Source organism: Notamacropus eugenii, chromosome 4 (assembly GCF_028372415.1).
Source record: "Notamacropus eugenii isolate mMacEug1 chromosome 4, mMacEug1.pri_v2, whole genome shotgun sequence".
NCBI classification, from domain to species: Eukaryota; Metazoa; Chordata; class Mammalia; order Diprotodontia; family Macropodidae; genus Notamacropus; species Notamacropus eugenii.
Window position 1 is genome coordinate 187779171 of NC_092875.1, and position 12412 is coordinate 187791582.

At 47.5% G+C, this 12412-nt stretch overlaps 1 protein-coding gene across 2 annotated transcripts in view; it reads left to right on the plus strand.

The window, feature by feature from the left end:
- The window catches only part of JARID2 (jumonji and AT-rich interaction domain containing 2), a 334461-nt gene that overhangs the window by 289814 nt on the left and 32235 nt on the right, over positions 1-12412 (plus strand). For both annotated transcript variants that reach the window (XM_072603889.1, XM_072603890.1), the window contains 3 exons: positions 291-1317; positions 5195-5700; positions 10834-10926. In XM_072603889.1, coding sequence (XP_072459990.1) covers positions 291-1317; positions 5195-5700; positions 10834-10926 — 1626 coding nt within the window. The remainder of the gene's footprint in view (positions 1-290; positions 1318-5194; positions 5701-10833; positions 10927-12412) is intronic.

A 12412-nucleotide genomic window follows, 5' to 3' on the forward strand; every position in this document is an offset into this window, starting at 1 on the left:
ACACAGAAGTCACAGATATAGATGTCTCAGTATTCATCAGTGTAGTTCTATATCTAGGGTAAAACTGTTAAATGTTGTTTTTTTTTTTTTTAAAGGCATTTAGGTGATGAGATGACGCAGAAGGCAGGGTGGTTCCATTCCTAGAGAGGTCCCTGGCAGTGAGTGGGCTGCTCCATCCCTCCTCCTAAGGGGGCCAAGGGGTCACAGCCTCCTCTGCTGGTGCTTGTGAGGGGTGGGCTTGTGACCCAGCAGGGCATGCTACTAACAGGGTGTTCTCTCTTTTCCCTCAGGTTTCTAAAGTAAACGGAATCACTCGAATGTCCTCTCTGGGTGCGAGTGCAGCCAGTGCCAAAAAGATGCGCGAAGTGAGACCTTCACCGTCCAAAACTGTGAAGTACACTGCAACGGTGACAAAGGGGACTGTCACATACACCAAAGCCAAGAGAGAACTGGTCAAAGAAACCAAACCCAATCACCACAAGCCCAGTTCGGCCGTCAACCACACAATCTCAGGGAAAACTGAAAGTAGCAATGCAAAAACCCGCAAACAGGTGCTATCCCTCGGAGGGGCGTCCCGGGCCACAGCCCCCGGCGTCAAGGTCAATGGCAAGTTGAACCCAAAGTCATGCACTAATAAGGAGGTGGGCAGGCAGCTGAGGGAGGGGCTGCGCACCTCTAAGCGGCGGCTGGAGGAGGCCCCTCCAGCTGAGAAGGCACAGCCGCCCCCCAAGAAGATGAAGGGTGCGGCTGAGGCCCCTGGCAAGAAGGCAGCGGCTGACAAGAAGCCCCCACCGAATGGGCACCTCCGCAAAGACGCACCTGACAAGAGTCTGGAGCGCAGCCGGCCCAAGCGGGCGGCGGCGGCTGGGGCCGGCAAACAAGCACACGGCAGAGGGGAGGCCTCGGCCTCGGCCTCCTCCTCCTCCTCGGCCGGGGAAAATCGTTCTACCTCGCACACGGAGTCCTTGCACAAGCCCCCCGACTCCGCGGGAAAGCACGAGAGGGGCGCGGGCAGGCCGGGCTGGGCTGGCACCCACGAGATCCCCACACTGCGGCCCTCCGCCAAGGAGTTTCACGACCCGCTCATCTACATCGAGTCGGTCCGAGCTCAGGTAGAGAAGTATGGCATGTGCAGGGTGATCCCGCCCCCGGACTGGAGGCCTGAGTGCAAGCTCAATGATGAGATGCGCTTCGTGACCCAGATCCAGCACATCCACAAGCTGGGCCGGCGCTGGGGGCCCAATGTGCAGCGGCTGGCCTGTATCAAGAAGCACCTCAAATCTCAGGGCATAACCATGGACGAGCTCCCGCTCATAGGTAAGCCCCCACCCCCTCCTCCTGGGCCTCCTCCTCTTCAGTGTGCATGTAGGGGGCTCAGGGGAGAGCTGGAAACTGAGGCAGGCACTGCTCCTGGAGGCCATGGCCCGCCAGGCTGCTGCTGCCAAAACTGGGCTCTGTGGCGTGTGTTGGAGGGAGAGTGTGTGTAATGCATGTGGATGTATACTGCAAAGAATTATGTCATACTGTGATGTGTATGATACTGATATAGAATATAGATTCAATTCTGTTATAAATCATTAGAATATATTTAGTTTTATTCTGGTATCTTAAGATGCATTTTGTCCTCCTAGTATATATACACTGTATTTTGATTTCTGCAATGTTATATGTTGTATGATTTTATCTTTTATCTTAGAATATTCTGTCACATATATGATGTACTCTATTTTGTTATATTTTATTACATCTTGATATAGCTTATTCTATTGTGATATGATATATTCTGTTACGATTGATGACTGTATTGTGATATGAAATACAAGTATATGTTATGATTATAATGTTATAATTATAACATAAACACCAAATCACATTAATTATACAGCATTGTATCAATATACATTACACATTATATAACTTACCATGTATTACAACATACCTCAATATAAAGTCATATTGAAATGCATATTTTGATAATGTATTTCAATATAATTGGTTTCCTTTGTAATCCTATACATTTTATTGTTTGCATTTAAAAATAGGATTCTAAGAAAAGTTTCATGAGTTTCCTTAGACTGCTAAAGAAAGGTTAGTTAATGTGATGTAATGACTTGACCCTCTCCCCAGGTTAGCAGACTTGGGCTCTAGGTGGTATGGAGGAATCTGAAGAGTGCAGCCACGTGGAAGATTCATACCGATGGGCTTTAACTGGCTTGTCTGCTTGCTTTCTCACTTCTGACAGAGCCTCCCAGCCTGAAGTAGAGGGTAGAGACAAAGGGACAGAAGGGGAGAGCCAAATATCCTAAAGTCCTTCCAAGACCACCTCCCCTTCTCCCCTCCCCCACTGGCCTCAACTGTCATGTTTGTTACTTGATCTTGGTCTGTGGATGAACTTGTGCTCATTATTGGGCTACTAGATTGGAGAATTTCCTCCTAGACCAGGTGCAGTACAGATGGGTCCTGCTCAAGCCGGAACCACTCAGTATACGTTAATCCTGGCTGATTGTTATTTTGTCCCTCCTCCCTGGAGACACTCCTTTCCATAGACTGACCAACCCTCCTCCCGCTTTTTCTATTTTTTAAACTTTTCCTCCGTATCCTTGTGGACCCTTCTCTGTCAGTGGTTGTATTTTTCATGTTCTTCAGATTGAATGATCCCATTGGAGATGGGGATACTTTTCTTGGCAGTATTAGTTTCACTTTGGAACCCCAGCTAAAGGCAGTTCTCTCTCAGCTGGAGGGAGGGCTGCTACACAGGTTGTTACTTTGGCTCACATTTGGAAATCCAAATACTGATGATCACAAATTTTTCAACAACAAGCAGACATTTAACAATCATTAAGTGTCAAGAATAGGCAGTAAAATGTGGTTCATTGTAAAATGGAGGTTTCATTATTCCTCTCAGCAGGGGGCTGCCAGGGCTAATGCCTGAGTGAGAATCACTTAATTTGAAAGAATTCTTGGTTCATGGTCCACTGTCAAGTATGACATGTGATAGGACCATAACAAAGGGCTGAGAGAATACACATGCATGGAATGTATGTATACATGCATGCACACTAAAGAAGAAATGAGAGCCCTTCAATCTCATAGGGTATTCACTACCTGACTCTGTTGGCAAAGCAGGCTTCACATATTAGCAAAAGCATCTTTGGGTATGACATCAGCATTTGAGTGCTCAGGGACCCAGTGGTAAAGTTCTGCCCTAGGGATGTTCAGGGAGCTTCATGGAGTGGTGATGGTAGCCCCATGAATCTACCTCATCAGTGATGAAGAACCAAAGTTGGTTATGGATAGAAATCTCCTTTTTGTTTAACTTTACTCTTTCTTAATCTCGTGACTTGGAGTGTTGAGTATCCATTCCAGGGACCTGTATTTAAATCTTGCCTCTGTTACTATCTGTGTCACTTCATGTCTGAGCCTCAGTTTGCTCATCTGTAAAATGAAGGGGTTGGACTAGATTACCTCTGAGGTCTCTCCAAGTTCAGATCCTATAATTAGAAACCAACTCCCTTTCCATTCCAAGGGAAGTTGTATGTTTTTTATCCTGTGTTTGTGCCCTAGGTTAGATATCTTGCATGTTCGGGGTTCTAGTTAGAAGAGGAAATAGAAGATAGCAGGTCAGACTTCTAGATAGTCAGCTTAAACATTTAAAATGTGAAGCTATTTATTTAATTGTTTTCAGTGCCCACTCCACAATTCAGTAAAAATGTATATAAGCTTATGGGTACAAAATGCAAATGTAACTTATGGTTCAAAACCTTCAGAGAAGACTTAGGCATTTGTTTGTAGGAGCAAAGAAAGTCATGAAACATTACAGACCATAATGTGTGAACTGTGATTTCAGTCCAACATATTTTGAAGACTGACCAGCCAGAGTGTCTAAAGTGTTTCTTTCCCTGTCTCCTTTACTTCTAGATTTTTGTTCAGTTCCATTAAAAAAGCATTTGAGTTCCTACCATATATGATAGGTCCTGAACAATTGGGAGGAAGTAAGGGGGAGAGGGAGGTGGGGGGAGATATTCATTGATTGTGGAAAAATAGCACTGGGTTGGGTTTCAGGGAGATGAGATCCTAGTCTCAACACTTATGTCCCTTAAACTTTCTGAACCTCAGTATTCTCTTGGAAAATGAAGCAGTTGGACTGTCCCATCTATGACATTCTGCGAATCTAAGTTCAGAAGTCTTCATCTTCTGAGCCCTTTGACCCAGGTGTATTTTTCATCTGTCTGCAATTGGATGCAGATATCCTTGAATTTTGCACATTTGAAACCCCCATTCCCTCCCCTCTCTTGTTGCCTGGTATTTTTTAACCAGATATTATGTTAAGAGGATCCAGATGTCGATCTGTTATGGGCTGGGGGTGGCCTAGTATTTTATTTTTCAAAGTGACAAATCTTTCTGGTTCACATTCAGAAAAGAGTGTAACCAGAAGGGTGAGATGTGACTTTAACCTGGACCTGGCCTGCGTGGATTTGACATTGTTTACAGCTCTTTATGCTAGTTTAACCTGAACATACAAGGATGAATAAGAATAAATTACCCTGTGGTTCTGAAAAGAACAGGAAAACGTATCGGTGTACACATTCAGATTGTGCATGTCCAAATATTGACCTTTTAGCTTGGGAACCCAGTGGTTTCACTATAAAGAGATTGTTATTTTCCTCTTCTTGCCCTCCCTACTTCAGTCTCCCTATGTACACACATGCTAAAACACCTTTATCCTCACCCTTTCCCTCTGTCCTGCTGTCTGACTCTTCCCTCCTTCCCTCTACCATTTTATAGCAAATTCAACAATGTTTCTCTTGAAAGACTATAAATTCTCATTCATTATTGACATAATAACATAACTTCAAGAATGACACCAACTCTACAACTAATGGAGTTAATGCATTAGTGGACTGGGTATGTTGGAGATCTGGATTCTGCCTATTGCTGATGGATTTCACATCATTTAATAGACTTCTTATCTGTGTATTGGGAATAATACATTTTTCTTACTTTCCTACCTCACAGGGATGTTGTGAGGATTTTTTAAAAAGATATAAGTGAACAAAAACTGAAATTTGGAAAGAAATTTGTTGCCTAAAATCCTGAACAGGGTTTGGTGTCTGTGTTCATTGATGACTTCTTACCTGATTGTTTCCTGTTTTTTCCTCCCTCCCCCATCCAAAATGACACACCTACTTTCCAGGAGGCTGTGAGCTGGACCTGGCCTGCTTTTTCCGGCTGATTAATGAGATGGGTGGCATGCAGCAAGTGACTGACCTCAAAAAATGGAACAAACTCGCAGACATGCTGCGCATCCCCAAAACTGCCCAGGATCGGCTGGCAAAGTTGCAGGAAGCCTACTGCCAGTACTTGCTGTCATATGACTCCCTGTCCCCTGAAGAGCACCGGAAACTGGAGAAGGAGGTTCTGCTGGAGAAAGAGATCTTGGAGAAACGGAAAGGCCCCCTGGAGGGCCACTCTGAGAATGCCTATCATAAATTCCACTCCTTGCCCAGGTTTGAGCCCAAAAATGGTCTCATCCACGGCGTGGTCCACAAGAACGGCTTCCGGAGCAAGCTGAAGGAGGTGGACCACGTCCAGCTCAAAACTGGGAGACGGCGACTCTTTGCTCAGGAAAAGGAGGTTGTCAAAGAGAAGGAGGAGGAGGAGAAAGGGGTCCTCAATGACTTCCACAAGTGTATATATAAGGTAGGAGAACCTTTGTTCTTCTCCCCTTTGTTTTTGGGCTGCCACAGGGGCTTTTCGAGGAAAATGCTTCTGTCCTGGGGGTAGCCATGGAGCCACTGGGTGCTTCCTCTGACTGCCCCAGACATTTTCCACTTGCTTTAACATTTTGTTGTGTCTACAGAGGGCAGGCAACAGTGAGTGTTGTTGGAGTGGGTGGTTAGCTGACCTCAGCAATTCCCATGGGAGGTGCCAGAGGTAAGGAGTGAGTGCTCTGAGCCCCTTCATTGGGAGTATGTTCTTGCAAGTCCAGGAACATGGAGCTGGGCTGGTATATTGGGGGAACGAGCTCTGGATTGGCAACCAAGAGCCTGGAGGCCTTATCTTGAAATTTAACCTTGCTGTTTACTCTGAATTTGAGCCTGAAAGATTTATCACTTTGAAAAAATAAAAGTCCTGCAATAGATCAATTTGGCATTCCTATTAACTAGCTGGTCTTGGGGAAATCACTTCCCCACTCTGTCCCTCAGTTTCCTTACCTGTTAAACAGCAAGGTTAGACTAAATGATCTCTTAGAGTTCCATCTAGCTCTAGCACTTTGATGGAAAACTTTGAATAATCCTCATGGTGGGTATTGATTTCTTCCTCCCCTCAGCCCCCAGCTGGTGGATGCAAGCTGCCTCTGAAAGAGCTGTTCTCAGCCAAAGATCCATGAGGAGGCTTCTGCAGTTCTTCCCCTAGTACACAACCCTAACTTCATCAAAATATTTTTTTTTCTTTCCCTTCCTATTTATATTCAACACAGTCTCCCGCCACCCAGCTCCTAGTTGCTCTGCCAGGTCCTTTTATAGAGAGAGAACAGGCCCCGATAAAGCTATCAAAACGTATCTCACCATTAACGTGCGAGTGGAAGAAAACAGAAATTGAAACACGTACAATGTTTTCTCCATTTCTGCCAAATCTTGTTTAAGTGCAAGCCATCCTGAGAACACTTACTTCTCCAAGAAGTAAGGCATGTTCATCTGCAGAGCGGTGTTGACTCTCTCACCAACTCTGCTTGGCAGTCACCCCTCCTGCACACAAATTGGCACCGTGGCCAAGAACGTAATTTTGGAGTCAGGCTCAGTGAGCTAGCAAAACCGTAGGGAACCATGTGTACCCAGCCCACAACAGGACCAGGCTGCCCCTCCTTTTACCTGGGAAATAAGAAACAGGTGATGATTTGCTTCCATTAATATGAAACAAAATGCAACTCCCCAGCATCTTTGAATTAAATATGCAACACTCTCTTTCTTTTGATTTCCTATTAGTGAGCTTCATTTCTGGCCTGAGCTACAGGGAGTTTGATCTGTATTGATTAGGAGTAAAACTTTATCTAGTTTAAAGTTTTGAGCCCTTCCATGGTGTGTGGAGCCATCTGACAGCAAAAACACTACTGCTTGAGGATCTCCCACCTAGAAGCCATTTTACAGAAGAGGTGCCTCAAGTGTTATGGCCCTGATTCCCAGTTGGAGGTGCTCTCCAATGGGATCTTCCAGACCTCTTAGCTAACTCCTTGTAGGATTCTTCATGTCATTTAGCAAAGTTGAGTATTTGCCTCCATATGCTCTCAGATTCCTTTCAAAAATCTAGCAAAAACATACGGGAGAGATGGTGCCTTCAACTTCCCTGTTATGCTGTATGTTTTTTGGGATGGGGGGGGACAGATGGAGTAAGTGGAACAAAAGTCCCTATGTAAGGCCTGCTCCTTTCCCAGCTTTAATTGTTCTCTGAGTTGTAGCTGTGTCACCAGCTAGTAAATATCTATTTAATGCTGTTATCGAGTCAGAGATTTAGAGCTGGAAAGGACCTCAAAGAAGTCATGGAGTCCAACTCCTTCCCATTTTTTAGATGAGGAAATCCGGAGCTTAAGGGGCAGAGTGGTTCATTGCTTGAGGTCATATTTGAACCCAGAACTTTCATGTACAAGGCGATGTGCTTGTCTTAGCGCGGTGGTTCTCAAAGCATATAGTCCAGGGACCTGTGGGGTTCCCCCAGACCCTTTCGGGGTGCTCTTCAGGGTAAAAACTTTCCATAACAATACTAAGAGGTTTTAATTTTTAATATGATAAATATTGAAAGGCATAACCTTTATAAACAAAAGTTCTTTGAGGGATCCTCAATTTTTGAACTTAGAGTAAAGGGATCCGAGACCTAAAAGTATGACAACCAGTTACTTAGGGCATACAGAAATGAGCGCACGCCCTTCTCTCAAGGAGGTCCCCCTCTGTCCGCATCTCTCCTCTCTGACTCTCCCCCGCTCCCTGCACGTGTCTGTGGAAGGACAGCTCCTCCGGGCCTGTGCGGAGCCGGGGCTGTGGGAGAAGGCAGCGCAGGAAGGGGAGGGTGCGGACAGGCCTGGGGCCGGCCGCCCTCGTGCAGGGTGCGGAGCGACAGGCCCGGGGCCGGCCTCCCTCGTGCAGGGTGCGGAGCGACAGGCCCGGGGCCGGCCTCCCTCGCGCAGGGTGCTGCCCTCGCGCAGGGTGCGGAGCGGGCCCTAGTGCAGGGTGCTGCCCTCGCGCAGGGTGCGGAGCGGGCCTGGGGCCGGCCGCCCTCGTGCAGGGTGCTGCCCTCGCGCAGGGTGCGGAGCGACAGGCCCGGGGCCAGCCGCCCTCGTGCAGGGTGCGGAGCGGGCCTGGGGCCGGCCGCCCTCGTGCAGGGTGCTGCCCTCGCGCAGGGTGCTGCCCTCGCGCAGGGTGCTGCCCTCGCGCAGGGTGCGGAGTGACAGGCCCGGGGCCGGCCGCCCTCGTGCAGGGTGCTGCCCTCGCGCAGGGTGCTGCCCTCGCGCAGGGTGCGGAGTGACAGGCCCGGGGCCGGCCGCCCTCGTGCAGGGTGCTGCCCTCGCGCAGGGTGCTGCCCTCGCGCAGGGTGCGGAGTGACAGGCCCGGGGCCGGCCGCCCTCGTGCAGGGTGCTGCCCTCGTGCAGGGTGCGGAGTGACAGGCCTGGGGCCGGCCGCCCTCGCGCAGGGTGCTGCCCTCGGGCTTTAGGCACCGCGGGGCAGCAACATTCAGCTCGGTCTTCTGGGAGCCCCTTGAGTTCCTTTGCGGAGGCAGGAGCGGCGCCCGAGCCGCATCTCCCTTTGCGCCCCCTCCGTGCCCAGGCCTGGGGTGCCCCGTTTCAGAGGAGGCTTGTTCTGCTATCACACTTCCACCCAGTCCTCCCCCCATCAGTGTGGGACCCTGGCTTAGAGGAGGGGTGCGTATCCTGCCCTGCCCCTCCCTGTTCCTGGAAGCAGGTCACACGGGCCTGTCAAGGCTTGGGAACGATCTTGCCCCTAAGAAACAGAATTAGATTAGTGATCCGAAGGCCCTGGGAGCTGGAGCAGGAGATGGCTGCCGGGAGAACCCCAGCGGCCCAGGCCCCTCAGGGCCTCGCGGAGCCTCCTCACGGGAGAGAGGGCCGTGGACGGGTGGAGCTCTCCGGACTCAGTGCCCTCTCTGGTCACCCGCGGGCGGGCTCGGCCACGCCCTGCACCAGCCCGTCTTACAGAGGAGGAAGCTGAGGCCCGCAGGGTGAAGTGGCCGGCCCAGGGCCAAGCTCTGCGTGTCTGAGGCCCTCCTGGCCAGAGCTGGTGCTCGATCTCCCGGCGCCGGAGCTAAGCTTTGGGTGTGTTGTTCAGTCCTTCAGGCGCATCCAACCCCGGTGCCACTTCCTTCCCCAGCTCATTTTATGGCTGAGGACTTTGGGGCAAATGGAGTTAAGTGGCTGGCCAGGGTCACACAGTTGGCGGCTGGATTTGAACTCAGTAAGAGGAGTCCTCCCACTTCCAAGGCCAGTGCTCTACCCACTGGGCCACCCAGCTGTCCTGTCTAGTGCTAGACTGCCCAAACGGAAGAGTCCCCATCGTCCGCTCTTTGCTTTAGTTAAGGCAGTTGCATCCCCCGCCTCTTTTTCAAGTCACTTTTGGCACTTCCAACAGATAAAGGGTAGTGCAGGGGCATTTTATGAGGGGGAATTGAGCCCCACTTCATAACTCATAATGTAGAGCTTGTTTGAGGGGGTGGGCAGATGCTTTGATCTGAATATCCGAAGATCCTGAGCCAGTTGGACCAGTCAGTCAGACCTTTGACTTTTATCAGGTATAAAATAGAGCAGTTAGTGGACAAGAAGATAGAGGAGGTGTTACTGTGATAAGCACCCACTCTGAGAACACAGTGTGGTCTGCTAACATGAAGTGATACTACTAGGCATTTTCCAGACAGAACCTGACAGGCCCCATCACTTTTGAAATTAAATTGAGGCAAATCAAAGAGTTCCCCTTTTCTCCATTTAAGAAGCTAGTGGTTTGTCATCGCTTCTTCCACAGGTAATTGAGGAGAGGGTTGAACTTTGCTAGCGTTTGGGTTTTGAACTCTTGCCTTCCTCAGTTTGGACCCTCCTCACTAGACAGGCAGGTGTTCTGTCCTTGTGGCCTTGGAGAGCCTCCAGGAGTCAGAACGTAGGTTTGGAGGGTTTGGACACCGGGCTCATCCAAAAAAGTGAAAGCAATGCCGGGTTGCACATCACTTCAGTGTGTTAGGCCATACAGATAAGCAGAGGCCCTTTGCAGATTCATTTTTTTGTTCTGAATTTAGACAGAAATCATCTTTTATGCAAATTAGTGAGCATATGTACAAGTGTGCATAGTTATGAATAGCTGAACTTTCAGGGAGTAATTTTTGACCTATGTTTTCCAAGCAAAAATTTTTTATAAAGAGGTTTGGTTTTTTAATGGTGATTGACACATATATGTGTGTATGTACATACAACATATATACACATGTACACACATATACATCAAAGTATGTACTTTGAATGTTTCTTGTTCCCAATTATTGGCAATAGATTTAGTTTGCTTCTAAGTTGGAGAAATAGATTTGCTTCAGAAGTCTAGTGAAACCCTCTGTGATGGGCAGCCAGAGACTTTTCTTTGGCTATTTTAGAATACCTTACCACTTCGCTCACTTTTCCAGTTGGGGCATAAAAAAAGTTAGAGAGGTCTGAGATGATCTAGAGACAAAAGGTCAGGCTCACAAGCCACACCTGGTGATTGTTTTCTGTCTTTGGGAAGCGTTTGTTTGCTTTTTCTTAAGCTTCATATCTTTAAGCCTTTTGTTTCTTTTTTCTCCCTTGCCCAGGGAAGGTCGGTTTCTTTAACAACTTTTTATCGAACGGCAAGAAACATCATGAACATGTGTTTCGGGAAAGAACCTGCTGCAGCTGAAATAGAGGTGAGGTGAATGGGAAGCTTGTGAATAGAGGCTTGTGGGTCCCTGCTACTCTTGAGGGATGATGGAAAAAACCACATCTTTCTAGACTGACTTGGCTTCATCGTCTGGATAATCTTGAGAGGAATGCTTTCTCAGGTCCGCCTTGGTGAGCAGGGTTTGTCTAAGTAGGTCTGGAGACAAACACATTCTTGTGTTTCACCAGCCTCAAATGAGTTACAAATTGGGAGCCAAACATGGTACATTGAAATTCAGAATACTGTTCTGGCTTGTGGTTTTAATCCGTAGTTTGGGCACTTTGGGGTTAAATGCTGGACTGTCAGGAGTGGAAAAGTAGAAACCATAGGCTGATGGAAGAAACAGAATTGCTTCCCTCACATCTGGCTGGAGGCCTTTTGTCCCATGTTTAGTTTTCTCTCGCACTCCATTCTCAGAGTGCATCATGCAAGAAATTGCTTGGAATCCTTTGAAACGTGTGTGTGTGTGTGTGTGTGTGTGTGTGTACGTACGTGTATGTGTATGTACATGTACGTAGTTACTTTACGAGCCTGGAAGATTTCCATTTTTGTGCATCACCCAAATCGATTCTTTTGAGTTACTGTGAGTTTAGAAAGACAGGAAGCAGTCTTTGTTTATATCAGTTAGGGGCGTCTGTGTGTTAAGCACTTCCAGGATAGAGACCATGTCTGTTTACCTTACTTCACTGAGTGCCTAGCATGGCCAATAGGCACTTTGTAATGCCTTTGATCATTCGGGAAGTACACTGGTACACGACTTTATTAGTCGTCTAAGGGAAATTACATTAGAATCAGAACACTGCCTCTACCCCAAACTATTTCAGACAGTTAACAGAAAGCACAGGGCAAGGAGCTAGAGTTCATTTTGTTCCCAGTCTCTGCTTTTGCCCCCAAAAAGTCTAAGAAGCATCTTTTAGTACCTTTATTGTGTATCATGCCTGGGGAGATGGCAGCTCCCTCCTTCATCTCTAGGAGGAGGCTATATGGGGGACTGGCTTCCAATCATGGACCTGTTATGCGCTACCCATATTGTGACCACTTGACTTTTAGGAGCTTGTCTCCTGTTAGGTGGATGTTCCCCAAAAGGATAGCATCTCTAAGGTAATGTCTAGATCCCCTATGATCCTCAACTCTAGGCTTTTCATATCTAGTAGGAATTAAATACGGTATGGTTTTGGCTTTGGCACTTGATTTAAATTCAGGATTTTTGCATGAAAACTTTAAAATTATTCCCATAAATGAGCTTTTCAGAGATTAAAAAAAAAAGCAGCCATGTTGACTTGAGAAGATGTTGGACAGCTTTTCCTGTTTCAAGTCTGTGTCACAGGGATGATGTAACTGATGACATCAGCTTATTTTTCACTTTAAAAAACAAATAGCCAAATGAAATCTTTTAAATGTTGCCTGAATATTTTGAGCCTAGTGAGTTTCCTTAAGACAAGACACCACACACTACCAGCTTTCTTTTCATG